We start from the raw sequence: 16,215 nt of genomic DNA, 5'->3' as shown, positions 1-16,215 counted from the left end.
CAAAGACCTTAAAAGAGTTGATTATGTCTCATTAAAACAATTCTGAATGAGGCTTTATTATTGTAAGGCACCTATTATTACCTGACAATTAATAACTCTAAAGGTAGCCACTAATGTTACTCCTCTGAAGAAGAGGAGCAACAAAAGCCGACCAACTGAGAGTTTCCTGCTAAATAAGATAAAGGGAGACATTTATTTAATGGAAAGGGAGATTGTGTAAACGTTTTCTGAGCTCCAATCTGTTGAGCTGCTTCCTCTAAGACACAAGCAAGTTAAACAATAATGAAGGTTATAGCTGGTGAAGCTTCTCCCTTAAACCTTTGTTCAGGCATTCTACCAAAAACTGTAAATTAACATCAAGAAAGAAGTCTAGGAAGATCGTGAAGATGACAGCTTCACAAAAAGACTTAAAGGTCCAGTGTGTCACATTTATGAGGATCTATTGGCAGAAATGTTTATGCAGTAGCCCAGAAGGGACAAATCACACCCTGGCTCTAGATAGAGGTGTTTTTCACACATTTCAGTGCACTGTGCACTATATTTTCTCCTTTGTGCTTGGAGAGTTAACCAGGGAGTTGCGATCATCTGCAACTACACCACTAGATGCCACTAAATCCTACACACTGATCCTTTAAAATGTGCCTTGACCTTAATATTTTTACTGATCGTCCCATCAGGCTAAGATGTTTTAACAAAAGCCGTCATCGGAGATACGTGAGGTATGTAGCTCTATGTTGATTTATAATGCTTGTAAAAATGTACTAATTCCCTAGCAATAAATAAAGCAACAAGTGTTTTTTTATTGTTTGTTCAGCAATTGTTCCTGTTCCTTCTTGGCATTCTCAAACGTAGCACACACAGGATCATAAAATGATCATCTTTTAGAATAATCCCTGGGTTTTTGTAGTGCTAACATAACATAAAAGGGATTTCTGCATGCAGTCAAGTGTTTAATGTAAGAAATGTCTTTGGTGGGCCAGAGTCCAGCAGGACATGCAAACTGGTGCTTCTTATAAATCTGTTTATCAGTAAATTCAAAAAGGCCCATCATCTACTTCCGGTGTGACAGGCTTGGAGGCAGCAAACGGTTCTTGACTTTTCACTCTGGCCCTCGGGGAGGACGTCGGTGGCAGTGAGAGTCTTCTTTTTATCGACAGCAGCCTGAGGATCTCGCTCACCTGAGATTCGAGGACTGATAGGCGACCGCTCAGGCTCTGAATGTCGCCCTTCAGATCCAGCTTGGCCTCGTGCAGGGTCGCTTGAAGGAGCGCTTGTTCGGACACCGGCTGGACGAAAGAGTGTTTGAGGGAGTCGACCCCGAGACTGTGCTCGAATGGGTTCTTCTCCATGGGGCTCTTTTCCATAGGGCTTCTTTCAAAGGAGCTTCTTGAATCTCCAGCCCGGTCTATGCGTAGATCGCTCTTTGTGATTCCACTGTCACAGGAGTCCGTTTTGTGCAGGGCACTTGTTTCTTCACCTGCTTCTCCGGTGCTGCTGCCACCCTCTGCGCTCGCCATCTCCTCCGAATCCTGGTTCTTGTTGGCAGCTGCTAACTGCTCTGAGGACTGTGATCCTTTGGGCCACTCCTCTGCTTTCTGGGGCTGCTTTTCTTGCTGGACAGCAGGAGGCAGTGGTGCGGGTGGTGCGGCTGAAGCGGCAGTTTTAAACTTTGCCCAGCCTCGAGCACCTTTGCCGCTGGCTACGACACTTACAGCTCTCTCCCCGCCTGCCCCACTGCTCCGTACAGGGGTTCTGACCCTCTGACAAAGCTGACTCTCCACACAAGGCCTTGGTATCGACTCCCCGGCCTCTTGTGTGCAGGTTTGCTCAGACTCCTCAGTGTGGACAAATGCTTGTGAAGATGCAGCCACACTGCCTGCACCCCCTCCTCCTCCTGTGCAGGGTGCATTATTCTGCACCGTGGAGCTGTACTCCTGCTGAGAAGATACAGACTGACACTGCGTGTAAGAGTTTGAGTCGGAGCGATGGTGGTGCTGCGGCTCCACCTGCACACAGTTATGATCAAAGTAAGTGTGAGACTCTCCTGGTGTTTCAGCGTCTCTCTGCTGTCTGAACCTCTGGAACAGTTTGCGTACCGGGTGGTCTTCAGGAATGGAGAGAGCCACCTCGTTCCTCTGGCGCTCCTGCTCCCTCTTCACATCAGCAATCTTTCTGAAGATTATCTGCACGAGAGGAGGGTGGGATGTACACATTTAAATTACAATAGTAAAGCTCTGCAGAATATACATATATAATGCAGCTTTAAGTCAAGGGTAACCATCCAGACCTGCTGCAGTATGTATGTTGAAATATTAAAGACTTGAAAGCAGCAATGCACAAGGGAAACTGTAAATGGAGCAATAATGGAGTGATATTGAGTCCCTAAGAGTTTCTGATTCTCTCAGAAGACAAAGAGAGGAAATGTTGATCGTCTCAGCTTCTGTCTTTTCTTTCTTGGACTTTGCATTTTGATCGATGATGTTGAAGAAACTGTGAGAGTAACTATCAATACAATGTTTTCCAAATTCCAAATTGATTATTATGATTGATTGTTAAATGAATGATTAAACCCCCCATGTTGACAAAAACTACCAGTCGTCAACTTCTTTCATAACATATTTCAAAAATATTATAACTCATCTGTTGATTATTATATTAAAAACCAGAAGTTTCTTGGTCTAATCCTGATCCAATTTTGCTGAGGTGCCCATGAGCAAGAGAGTTCATCCCAACAAATAACTGCAAGCAAATGCATTTGAGCTGGTGTTTATGTGCAGTTTAGATGCTCATTCATGCACATGCAAGTTAACTGAACAACAGAAGCACAGAGTAAATCTTAAACATACGCAGTTTCTAAAGCTGCTCAAATGAATAATAGATGGCTTTGTTTTCATTGAATATATTTTAAGTAAAAGCCATAAATCTTTGAACATGTTGCCACAATTTGCCTCGAAATTGTTTAGATGTAGAGCTGCTTCACTGAGGCTGTTTGACTTCAGTATATATGATTATATAAGACCTCTTTATAGTGGAGCTGTAATAAACTAGAGAAGTCAGAGGGGAAATTAAATGCATATAGTTATTTAAAACATTATAAAATCATTAGAACCCTGGACATCTTATAAACACACTGTTATAGTATGACTGTGTTTGTTTTGTTAACTTAGGGTTGCTATTCTAGATATACAGATTATATTAAGTAAATGTGATTCTTTTCAAAAGCTTCTCGTATAAAATCTACTGTACCTCAGAGGTATTTCATATGACCAAGTCCTGAACAAAGAGCACAGCACATCATATGTACCATACTGACTTTAAAGGGAATATTCATTAAGAATGTATGATCCCATAGGATAATATTACAGAGTTATATGAGAAAGTTACTATCAAGACTGCACAGTAATACATCTCAATGCCTTAATTGGATTCATATGTAAAGCATGGAATAAGCTCTATCAAATATTAATAAAAGTCTTAATTTGGACTCAAAGAATACTTATTTCTGATGATTCTTATTTTCAGGTGATTATACTCTAATGAAAACACACCTATGAATATTATATTTTATTACTGCCAATATATCCTCCTAAATGTTACACACTGGTGTCTTTCTGCAGTAAAATGGTCCCTGTGACTGTTTTACTATTATATATGATGTTTTTTATTACTGCTTCATTAACGTGGATGTTGCATTTTACTGCTGGAAGTTGTTTAAGGTTGAACTCATTTGAACTAATTTATATACTGTTGGGTAGTTTAATCTACAGCAAAGCATAATATTATATAATCATATATCAAATCGCTGTGAGAACCACAGTAAAAAAGTAAACGTTTTATGAGCTCAGATAAACAGCCCTTTGTGACAATGCATTTTCAGCTAAACCAAGAAAAATGTTAAATAGTTTATTTATCTTAAGAAGTAACTTTAACTGTTAAATGTAGTGGAATAAAAGTACTATATGTACCTCTGAGATGAAGTTGAGTAGAAACATACAGTAAAGTTTCTTAGAAACTAATAATATATAGTAGTATATACTAATAATATGTACCCTGAATTTGTATAGTACTTGAGTAAAAGTACTTAGTTACATTCCACCACTGCAGGGCACTTTGGCGGTCTAGGGTTTAAGACTTTTACTTCCTGTTACACTTTTACTCTCTGCTCTCTAATAAAGACATAAAATCCCCCCCAAAAATATTTCAAAATCAATAAATAATCTTGGGTTTACTGGTTTTAACCTTAAAGGAACTACTATGTTTTACATACAACAGTGAACAACAGCTACACTTTCCAGGAGGAGTTGAAGAGTTTTAGTCCTTTTTACCCGTTTTCGTAGATTGCAGGTGAGGATGAGGTTGCGGGAGAATGTGTTGGCGAATGCCGTGTAAAAGTCCAGCACCCTCATCAGAGCTTCTCTCCTGATGACGTGCAGGTCACAGTAAGTCAAAGCTCGTACATTTGCACAAGCCCGGGCCAGCGTGGTCTCTTTCCAGAACACATCTCCAAACACATCACCTTTACCTGGATGGAGCCAGACATTATCACTGTGTTTATAACGGGGAAAAGTGTTGACATAAATAACTCATGTGACAAATTTCAGGGGACCACAGTAATGTAATAGTAAACTTTAGAGCTTTCAGTGAGCCAGACAACGTATATTGCTTATATTCAGGTAGAGGATAACCTAAAAGTCTTTGCACTCAGGTAACCTTTGCTCTAGTTTTATCTCGGCCAACAGGGACAGATAAAAGGTGGCCTTGTGTACTCATAATATTACGTTTGATTACCAAGTATTGCGATAACCTCATCATCCTGGATGACTTCTAGTGACCCAGAGACCACAAAGCAGAGGGTGTCGACACTCTCTCCAATATGGAAGATGAGGTCTCCGGGTGCACAGTGTGTGGTCTGAAACTCCACAGCTAGAGAGCGCAGACAGCCATCGCTGGCCAGACGAAATGCCGGGTGGTCGTTGAACACCTGCCTGTTCAGGTGAACGCAGATGTCTGCCCGCATGTCCTTGGGACAAATTGAGAGAACCTGAGAAAGATGGTGAGATATCAGAGCAGTTAATCACGTATCATTACTGGTTCAAAGCAGTCAAAGGTTTTTTATTGTATTTCCTATCTTTAAGGGAGTCAGTAAGGTAAGATAAAACAACTGAAGCAGAAACAGGCAGATGTTTTAGGTCACCAATCCCAGGGACTAGTTAATTCATTTCTGTATGCTCTTATCAATGGGTAGGTTGTGACATAGAAATCAAATTCTAGGCACTCAAGAGTTTCAAGTGGATGGTTAAACAACAAGCCTTTAATAAATGTGGGCTAGTACATTATAAAAACACACCAATACACACATGGCTACTTCAGGGTGTCTTTCATTTAATTAATTATTGCTGATTAAAATACAAATCCGCTATTACTTTGGCCGTAGCTTAGCAAAAATATAACTCACTAACACTTATCTGGCGTCTCTTTCCAGAGCTGCAGGAACCTCTAGGTGCACGCGATCCAGCAAAGTTTCACTGAGTTCCTGAGTGTCAGCGAGTAAACTCAGTGATCTGCTGTGACCTTTGAGGCTCGTTATTGTTCATATTGCCACATCTGTCAACCCTGCACATACATGTTTTATGATACTGTTTTGATAGCGTTCAGATGCACAGAGCTGTGCATCAGTTTAACTTTGGACTTTAGACACACATGTAGCCACTGCAAAACTCTTTCCAAGCAGTGCATTGTGATAACTAGAATATTCCAATTTTATTTATAGTATATATTAGATACATTATGAGAATAAGGTGTTGTTGTGGTCACAGGTGTTTGTTAGATCCATACCCTATCTGTGTCAATGCCCTTAGACATGGCCCAGGTGGAGACGATGAAGTCCATGACCCTCTCACTCAGACCTTTGGGAACCTGATAAAGCTTCAGGAAGTCGCGCACATTGTTGAGCATCTCATGGTAGCGATTTGTGTTGGTGTACATCTGCTGGAAGATGGTGGTGACATTTCCAAAAATGGTTGCGTAAAGCAGCGCTGAAACAAAAGACGGAAGGCAAAAGTCAGGCAAAAACAAAGCAGCCTTGCAAACAGGGGGACATTTAGGGCTGATTCATTCAGCATCATAGGACAGGAGGATAGGTTTTATTCTAGTAAATCATTTGGGATGATTGAGATTTTGGTTTCACATAAAGGTCTGAAATGTTTTCAGGTCTAAATATTTATTATATTTTACAGGATTTGTTTTGCAAACAGTATTCAGGTATGTCACCTCAAATTGGGTTTAATTATTAGTTATTTTTTATTGGATTATATGCATGTTTTAAGGTTTAAGGGAGTAAACAAAAATACAAAAACACATAATATGTCTAGCACCTTTAATGGACTATTTTTTTTTTCAATCATGGTGCAAATTAAGCTCAACTTGACCACAGAAATAATCAATGAATAGGTTAAAGTAACATAGTAAGATATATCCATATATTCTATGCATATTTAGTCTCTACTGAGTAAAAACCCCTTCAAACTTAAGGTAAAACGTATAAACTAAAAGACTGTTTTAATGTTTTAGGGGACAATTTTAGGGGTTTAAACCCAAACTGTGCATATAATCTGTCAATAAATATATTACAAAGCATTATCTATTATTATCTATTATTAAGGAAAATATTTTCATTTTTTCTTATCACAAATACCTTAATTACATAATTATGATTGTGTAAATCCATTGAATTTTAAGGGTAAAAGTTAAGGGAATTGGTTTCATAATAGAAACATTGTAGTGAATGTTGGTGACCATGTGACATAATGCTTGATAAATACAAATAAAGTAAACAATGATATTTCACTACTACTGATCATTTGGCTAAAAACTGCTGCTAGTGCAAATTATGTGATTCTGCAAAATAATTTATTTTGCTGTAAATAGTCTACAGTCCCAGCATAACACTGTATACTTAGTTCTCTTAACAGTTAACACACACGTATAACAAGTGGTGGATTGAGTCTTTGTAGTGTAATTCATTATGCACATTTCCTCGGTAAGAGTACTGTGCTGCAGCACTGCAGTGACCTCAAAGAGTCAGTCAGTATCTCTTATCGTGAGGTTTTACCCACTCAAGAGGAAAGAGTCGTCTCCAGTCGCCGCAGCAGGATCACAGAGGTTAGGATACATATCTAACGTGATGGCTCATTGTCCTTTTACTACACTTGAGCCTGCAGGCAAACTCTCCCTTTTCCTATTCCTCTCGCATAATTACTGTATCTGTAGCAGGAGATTTATCGGCCGTAATTGAACCAGACAGTTCAGTGTGACTGAGTGATCTTCGTGATCGAAACACCACAAGAGTACTGGGTGTTTACTTTCTGTAAGTACAAACCTTGAAGCGTGGCTGTCAGTTTGGGTTTCCCTCACTGTTTTATTGCATCACTTTACATGCTGTTTTAGAGGAGTGGGCCAAAGGTTAGAGAGCGAATAAGAGTCGTGACGGAGGAGCTGTAACAAAAAAAAGGCTGACAGTGGAGGCAGTGACACTAAAGGTGAAGCTATTACTGTAACTGTAGTGGGTGATGAAAATAAGACAGATAGATATAAATAGATTTTCTATTTTTATAAAGAGGTTTGAAGCCATTTAAAGGAGGTTGCTTTGACTTTTACTTGAGACTCGTTTTTGTGAATGAAACATTTGATGTGGTGACTCTAACGTTCAGCGCTCCCTAAATCACACATAGTTTTAATGTAAATGTAGAAATATGACTCTGAAAGACTATTAAGGCAGCTGTTTATAAGACAGTAGTGTTATACAACATGCTACAGTCTATCACATGTGAGTTTGTGTTACACAAGACTCTACATAATAAGCTTGATCTTGATCTAATTCACAGTTGTGTCTCATCTAAACCTTCAACTCAACCAGATCTGGAATCAAAACCAACAAATATACAGAATTTATAAAAAAATGTGTGTGTGGCTTTTACCTGGACTCACTTTATCAGTTTATATAAGCATGAAAGTAGCCTTCTGCATTAAGCATCAGTGACAGAGCAATTTGATAATATAAAAAACATTATTCCTTGAGTTTAAACACACCCAAATAATTTCCGTATGAGTGAATTAACACAAAACCAGTTCCTTTCTGATGGAGGGTAGTAATGACTAACCTTCAGACCCTCACCCTCATAGAGCAGGATGTGATGGGCGCTGAACATGTCACTTTTTATTATCAACAAAGCCGAGACTTAAACTCTCCCCAGTGGTTCAAACACTGAGGCTGCGGCTAAATGTGAATTACACGACCAGAGTCAAGCGAGCCTATGAATTACAGAATACTGTCGAGCATAAAATAAATATTTATGTATGCAAAATTTTAAATGGCAGCTTCATTGTCCAGGAATTAACGGTTCTTTTCGGATTAATCACAAATATACTGCTTATTTTAACGTGTCCTGATGGGACAACAGATGAAAACTAATCATTTGGATAAATCTGGCACATTGTTATCATATCATGAAATCAATTTATGTGAATTGTCCCTGATGAATAAGAAAAGTAGATTTAATTTAAATCCAGGTTGAAAGACTGGGATGGATTCAGCCTCAGTCCTGAATATTTTATGATCTAAGGCTGATTCCTTCCTTCCTGTCCTACTGATATCATTAACATAGTTTAACAAGGTGATCCTGGCTAGATCACCACAACAAGAACTGTGTAACCGTGTACAGCAGGCTTGTCACGTGGGCTGGTGATTTTTAGAGAGAGAAAAAAAATGAATGAACCACAAGTCTCATTTATCCTTCTTCTTTGTATCAATATATATATATTTTTAAATTACCATTTACATGGGGCAGCAGCTAAAAATACTAAGCCACCACATGCCTATCCATAGGAACCCCTTATGTGTTGATCCTACTGAGCTTCAATTGTACTTTACGTCTGTGCAGATTCTCCTGAACCAGTACAACATCTACACCATATGTTGCTTTACTGGCAACCGTCAGATAGCCAGCCGGGCTGTGGAGCACATTATCGAGTCTAGCATGCAAGTAAATGCATCCAGATTGTTTCGGCGCCTGCAAGTGTGCACTGGCACATTATGAATGAATGAATGAATGCATGAATGAAATGAAAACAGAATCAAATGATTTATGTATCATTTGCTTTAGAGTGATGGGCAGATTTAAAAGTGTTTATTTCTACACAGATGTTCTTCTGCTGTCATATGCCAATTATAAATTACCTTCCTAAGGCAGATAACAGATAATCGCTCTTTATAGGCAGCTGTCACTGTTACACTAACCCTTGTTGTAGATAGCTAGCTGTACGGTGGCCCAGAGGTGTCAAATGAACTGCGAAAGCCCCAACACAAATGAAAAAGCCATAACTAAAATGTAATAATAATATATAAATAATTAAATATATAATAAATAATATAACAGAATAATAATCAACATTAATATTGAGGAAGGACAATTAGCCCACATTTTATTTGATGCGGGGCAGTAAGGACCTGGCTAATGGATTGGGGGGCGCCCAAAAAGTTGGACAACCACTGTTTCCACTGCCTCACTTACGGCTTAAACATTAATTTTCTGCCTTTTGCAGTTTGCTCAACACCTCGTGGCCACAATAAAGCTGGGATAGCCCTAGACTATATAGATAATATTAGCCCTGAATGACACAGCTCAGACAAAGTTTGAATGACAAAAATGTCAAATTGTTCAAATCTTTTTTATGTTGATTAGGATTTTTTTTTTGCACATTACCAAACAGTGTTAAATATACAACATCCAGCTGGCTTGAGCATGAACTTAATACCATAATGGCTAAAATACCAGTGTCCAAACTGGGGCATGTCTGAAGAAAGAGTGCATAATCAAAATTCTGATGCAACCTTTTCTTTTTTGTAGTGTTTCAGCACATATTGCCTTCATACTGTACACCACTGAAACAACAGTGGGGCTGCTTTTCTTTGTCTCTACTCAGATTGATTCGGAGTGTCAAGGTTGTGCTGTATGTCCACTGAAAAAGAAAAACAGTGGTCACTTTGATTTAAGCAGTTTTGAAAAGCTTAGCTTGAATTTCACTTGACAAACTGTCCACTGGGAATTGATATATTTGTGCTATTTGTCAGAGGCTTGGAAGACAACAAGAGACAGTGGAGGCCTTGTGTTAATTGGAAGTTGTTTAAATGTGTGTGTTTATGGGGTAAAAAGAGCTTGTGTGTATCTGTATTTACTGCTCCATTAACCACTCATACCAACAGTAGTGAAAGAATGATACTATTTGTTATGTAATATCAGATCTATTAGACGTGTTTTTTTTCAAGGGATTTAGAAACATTGCAATTTTACAATGAGAAAGAAAGAAAGAAAGCACATCTGTCATAAAATATTTTAAATAAATAAGGGTAATTCCGGTGTTTTTATCACCTTATTGGAAGACTTGGAGCCGAACTAACCCTTCAAACCAACAAAGTCACACAATAGTACAAACAAACTAACCGATCAAGGCAGTGGTAGACCAGCAACTCCTGTGTTTAGCAGGGAAAAATTACTATTTTTCTCAATGGAGTCTGGAGTCTAACAGCTGTTTCTGGTTAAACAGGATCTTACAAATCAGTCTATCTCCAAGGGATCCTTTCCATTATGTTGTCGGACATAATGGAAACAAACAGTCCGAGCCTGTCAGTGGCAAACACAAGCACTTTCAGAGAACGTACTTTGACAGGTGCATTTGCCCCCAAGGATTACATTGCAGCCTGTTTTGCAGCTCCCAGCTGAGGCGATCTACTTGACAATTCCAAAGCTTTTTGTACTTTGTAGTTTTTGTATGTATGTAAAAATACTGGAATTACCCTTTAATATTGGAAAGTAATCAAGTACTTACAGCCCACCATCATCATAGCCACGGAGAAAATCTTCTCGCCATCTGTGGCCGGAGCAATGTTGCCAAATCCAATGGTGGTGAGACTCGTCATGGTAAAGTACAGAGAAGAAATGTACAACGTGTCCTTGTTGGGACCACCTTCCCACTGTCCTGTACCACTGACGTTGTAGCGGTAAGGAGTCCCAATGCTTAGAGCCAGCTGGTAGAGCCAGCTGTCTGTCTTAATGGTGTTGGTGGTTTCATCGATTACCTCGTAGTCCCCAATGCTGTACCAGATGCAAGCTAGCCAGTGGGCCACCAGACCAAAAACACACACCAGCAGGACCAGGACAGCTGCTCCGTACTCCAGGTAGTGGTCCAACTTCCGGGCCACTCGGCCCAACCGCAACAGGCGGATCACCTTTAGGGAGCTGAACAGGCTGCTGAGACCCTACAATGAGATACAGGTGGAAGATGTGAGTCGGACATCATTGAGGTGAAATAATTGGTCGAAGATTAATCAGCAAATAATTTGATGATTGATCAATCATTTAAGGAATTTAACAAAAATTAACTTGTTTATTTGCTGCTGTTTTTTAATTCTTCTATGATATTAAACTGAATGTTTTAGGTTTTAGACTGGTGACTGGAAAAAAAAAAGCAATCTAAATGTGTCAACTTAAGTTTTGAGAAATTGTGTTTTCTGACATTTTATCGACCCATATTAATCAATAGAATTTTTTTTTTTGTCTATTTCTCAGAGATCGCAGATTATTTCAACTATCAATCTATAACTCTCCTTTTAGCTCTGTTTTGGTCTCCCACAACTCCTGAGGGAAATATTAAGCTCTTTAGTATATAAATGCTACACTATCATCATGTTTGTCCGACACATATGTCCCTTGAAGTTTGTTTCTTTCTGTATGTATGTTCTATACATATAAAGGAAAATGTAATCACAAAAAAGATAATTTAAAGTAATAAGTTGGTTAGCAGCTTTTCCTTACTGTGAGCACAGAGTCTTCTGTCCGTGTGGTATTCCTGTGGAAATGTGAAGACTCGCGGAGATGACTTGCTGAAGAAGCAGATGTGATGACCTCCTTCATAAAGACAGGCAATAAGAAATGTCTTGTTATTTAAATGCAGTGTTAAGTACCATTTTTAATAGACATTTTAACAATAAATCAATCCCCAAAGAGAAGAATTGTCCAAAAAATCATCCTCCACTTAAAGAGCAGGTTTGAAATTCACCCACCTCCTCAACATTGTCAAAGGCGTTGATTATATCGTAGGGCAGACAGGACAGCAGGTCGATGACAAACCACGTCTTCATGTAATTCATGCGTATCAGCTTTGCGTCTGAAATGACTTCCCCGGCAGGACCCACAAAGGTGGTGTGGAAGTTGAGCACGATGTCGATCAGGAAGATGACGTCTACGACACTGTCCAGCACCAGCCAAGCCAGATTGTTTTGCTTTGTCTTAAAGGAGACGTTATAGGGCACCATGATGGCGGTGTAAAAGGTGAGGATGAGGATGACCCAGTCCCAGGTGGTCTTGAAGGTGCAGTAGTGGAGGATAATGTGTGGAGGGGTCTTAGGGGCCTCCTGTTTGTACTGAGGCAGAATGTCTGATCCCAGCTGGAGAGCCTTTCATTGACAGGGAACATTTACCATCATGAGGACAGAATCACGTGTACAAGAGTGGTCTGATCTTTACCTGATGATTACCATTAAACTCAATGGTAGCTGGGATAGTAATACTGACTTACTGTAATATAATGTCATCATACAACAATATGGACCAAAAGTTTCCATAGATGTGCTTTGTAACCTTGCGATTCAATTTTAGGGTGGATTTTTCCTTGGGAAGTATACTCGTGACTTGATTGGAAAAAAATATTCTTTTAAGATTCTATCTTTAGGACACTTTGTTGATTTAACTTGAGGTATTTTGAAGTAGATACATTCGAAAACAATCTCTTCTTTTAGACCTGGATGCTGCTCACCTCAGCCAGTCTGGAGGGCTTGTGGCTGACCTCCGCCTTGCTCAGCGGTGGTAACTGCTGCACCAGGTTGCGATTGTTGGTCAGTGCCCGGGTTAGTCTGGCGAACTTTGTCCATCCGGCTTAAGAGACAAAAAGACAGACATTCACTTTAGGAAAGTCATATTTCCAATATATATGATTGTGCATGAATGCATCATGCTGGCAGACTTTTCAATACATCTGGACCTTTAACTGCATTTCTGTACAGAAAGGAACATTATGGTATTGTACATCACCCAAATATATTCTATGTAAACATTCCAGTATATTCCTCTCTATAATCAACAATGCAATGTGATTCAGCAACAAAAGATGATAGCACATTGACTTTATGCTGAATAGGACTTGACGGTGTTCAGATCTTCACTGTAAAACCAGCCAAATCTTGTCATCTGGTTTAATTTTGCATTAAAAAGGGACTGTGTTCTTTTATTCCCTCTGTGTACAGTCAGTATGTTCATACATTTCCATGTGGTCTGAGTGTCCCTTGTTTCTGCTTGATGTTAGCAAAAGTCTTAGTGGCACACTTAATCCCCTGGGACATGGCACTGAACCACAGAGACCGGTGTTCACTGACCCGCACACACAACACCTGGACAGTTGTATGTTACATACCAGGAAACAAACGTCTGTTAAGTCACAGTCATTCATGTGTGCTCGAGACTTTCGGCTGCACTGCACCCTCCATTGTGGTGAGCTTTTATATCAATGGGTGAACCTTGATGAGCATTCACTTGATATAAATACGTGTTCTAACCCTTTAGTATATGCAATAAGAATGGAAAATGCCAGAAATGGATGAACTCCAACAATTTATCATGACTACACTGACACTGACTGAATGCATTCAGGTTGAAACCCTTTGGTCTAGATACAAGATTATGAACTCTGTTACCTCTAGTTGCTTCATCTTCAATTGGCTGTTTGAACAGTGTAATGTCTCTGAAGGTGCAGAGGAAAAGCACCACCTTCTCGTTTTCATTTCTGATGGGAGCTACCTGCATGTACAGCCATATTGGTGTTCCTGTAGGAAACAATTCAAATGAGAGTTGTGAGAGAAATGGAAAACGGTACCTAAACAAATGGGACGAATAGGAATAAAAAAACATTTTTAATCATGCATTTAATGTAGCAGTGATACTCACTATTCTTTGTGTAGAGCAGCACCTCGTAGAACTGGGACTCATAGTTATCAAAGGTCTTTCTGATTTTGTCTATAGTGTTCTTATCAGTCAGGTCACCATACATGAAACTGCAAAATTAGGGAGAAAGAATAACAACAAGCAAAAGGGAGCGTGTTGTTATTAGGTGGTCATGAAGAAAGAAAGTCAGATGATTAAAGACAGACGTAAGTGAACTGAATACTTTGTCTAAATTTCTCTATCGTTCATGCTAATCAGTGGACACATTTTCTATAGATAACAGCAGGAAGATCAAGTATTTTATGTCCGGTGCTGTGTCTGTTTTGAATTAGTTGATCTAAGATATATTTCTTATAAAGATCAGACCAGCAAAATCTGGCTCAATTACATTTTTTTCTTCTGTTGATATGAGTGCAGTCCCTGTCAAATAAACAGATATAATAAAAAATCCCAGCTCACCAAATAAAGGCTTATTGGAAGTGCTGGAGCTGAGACCCAGTGTGAAAAAGAAAATCTGCACACTCCAATCTATCTGTGCAATATTCACTAAAACAATATCAATCGCTTGATGGGTCCTGATGCAAAACGCCTACACCATTAGACCACATGGAGCCACCAATATATATATATATATTTTAAATATAAACCCTCTACTGTATGTTCACATTCACGTCATTATACTACACAAAACATCTTACTTGCACGTGCTACTCCTGTGCATGACTTCAGCTCTGTGGTATCCAGACAGCTTGCAGAATCCATCATTGCTGTAAACAACCGGCCACTCAACGATCTGTGCATTTCCCAACAGGAAACTGGTTTCTGCAACAAAGCATAAAAAATACAGCAGTCTGAAACAAAACTAGTCACTACCAACACCCAGAGGTGGGACCAAGTCATTGTTTTGCAAATCACAAGTAAGTCCTGAGTCCTAAACTTTGAGTTTTTGAGTAATAATGTGCTCCTCACCAAATGTAATGCCATTTTAACAACAGAACAAATGAAACAAAATTATCTTTGGTATCATTTTTTCGAAGTGACACTTCAAGTAAACTCATGTACCGTTTATTTTTCATGGTTCTATCCTGCAACTTGATTGGATGCTGTCAGATTGGTTCAAACAAAGTGGATCTGGACAATTAAGTATTGACTTTAAAGTGGTTTTAATGTTAGCTGCTTTACAGAAATTAACTTATTTGTGGCACAATTTTTAAAGAACATACTTTTTCTTTACGCTTGTGGTATCAAGTATTTTCAAGTCAAAACTCTCCTGTATTGCCACTGATATTTTTGCCTGCTGTGTTGTAAATTCCAATAAGATAATAGTTGGTAAAATCTGATATTTTGATGTTTTCTTTATTTACCATCTCCTATAACTCCCGCTGACCAGTGTCATGAATTAGAGAAAATCTCTGCGTGTCTGTAAATCTTCACCTGAAATAGTCTATAAAGCAAACTCTACCAATACTAAAAAAATTTTGATAACCACATATAACAGAAACAATATCATCAATATTTAAAACAGCAGTGGTAATCAGACGAGGGCAGAAATAGTTGTTGATGAAATGTTTATGTTCCACCCATAATGTTAATGAAATATTAATGAAGTGCTCTGGCTTTACAACAGTTTGGAGGGAGCTGCACTCGGGAGAAAAGACTGAGGACACTGAACAGTCACCATTAAAGTGGTCAAATTTAAAGCATCTGCATGTTTATCTTGAACTTAATGCTGGAGTGTCAGATGAGTTCATGCTGTAATGAATGCAACCACTCTACAGGCTTTTGCAGGGTTTTGACGTCTGATTATTGTGACTAAATTTGCCTAAAATGTATTACAGAGGGGGGCAATAACTTTTCAGACAGTTAATTTAGGTTTATTATCTTTCTTAATAATTTGTCTGACATCGTGCTCTTCATCTGTACTTATAATGAAAACCTTCAATCTCAAACACGCTCAGCCTCACTCCTGAGGGGAATATACTGTCTGCCAGGCAGACTGTCAATCCAACAATGAATTTTTAATGACAGTATTACCTTTCTGAAATATAAACAACAAATACTGACAAATAAAGTGTAACTGAGTCACCATACGCACAAATCACATTATACAGCTCCTAAAATGTTTTAATTAGTCCCTCTTTGAAATGTATGCAAACCTAATCTT

At 38.9% G+C, this 16,215-nt stretch overlaps 1 protein-coding gene across 1 annotated transcript in view; it reads right to left on the bottom strand.

The window, feature by feature from the left end:
- Positions 1-4,774: 4,774 nt before the first annotated feature.
- Positions 4,775-16,215, bottom strand: part of LOC118340797 (potassium voltage-gated channel subfamily H member 5) — a 12,164-nt gene continuing 723 nt past the window's right edge. The window contains exons 2-9 of the mRNA XM_035678934.1: positions 14,750-14,873; positions 14,055-14,161; positions 13,805-13,933; positions 12,871-12,989; positions 12,119-12,511; positions 10,885-11,314; positions 5,836-6,035; positions 4,775-5,041 (exon numbers count right to left, since the gene is read on the bottom strand). Of these exons, the coding sequence (XP_035534827.1) occupies positions 4,775-5,041; positions 5,836-6,035; positions 10,885-11,314; positions 12,119-12,511; positions 12,871-12,989; positions 13,805-13,933; positions 14,055-14,161; positions 14,750-14,873 (1,769 nt within the window). The remainder of the gene's footprint in view (positions 5,042-5,835; positions 6,036-10,884; positions 11,315-12,118; positions 12,512-12,870; positions 12,990-13,804; positions 13,934-14,054; positions 14,162-14,749; positions 14,874-16,215) is intronic.

The sequence above is a fragment of the Morone saxatilis genome, unplaced genomic scaffold (assembly GCF_004916995.1).
Source record: "Morone saxatilis isolate NCDOM2014 unplaced genomic scaffold, NCSU_SB_2.0 Contig7, whole genome shotgun sequence".
Lineage (NCBI taxonomy): Eukaryota > Metazoa > Chordata > Actinopteri > Moronidae > Morone > Morone saxatilis.
This window is presented reverse-complemented; position numbering and strand designations above follow the sequence as displayed.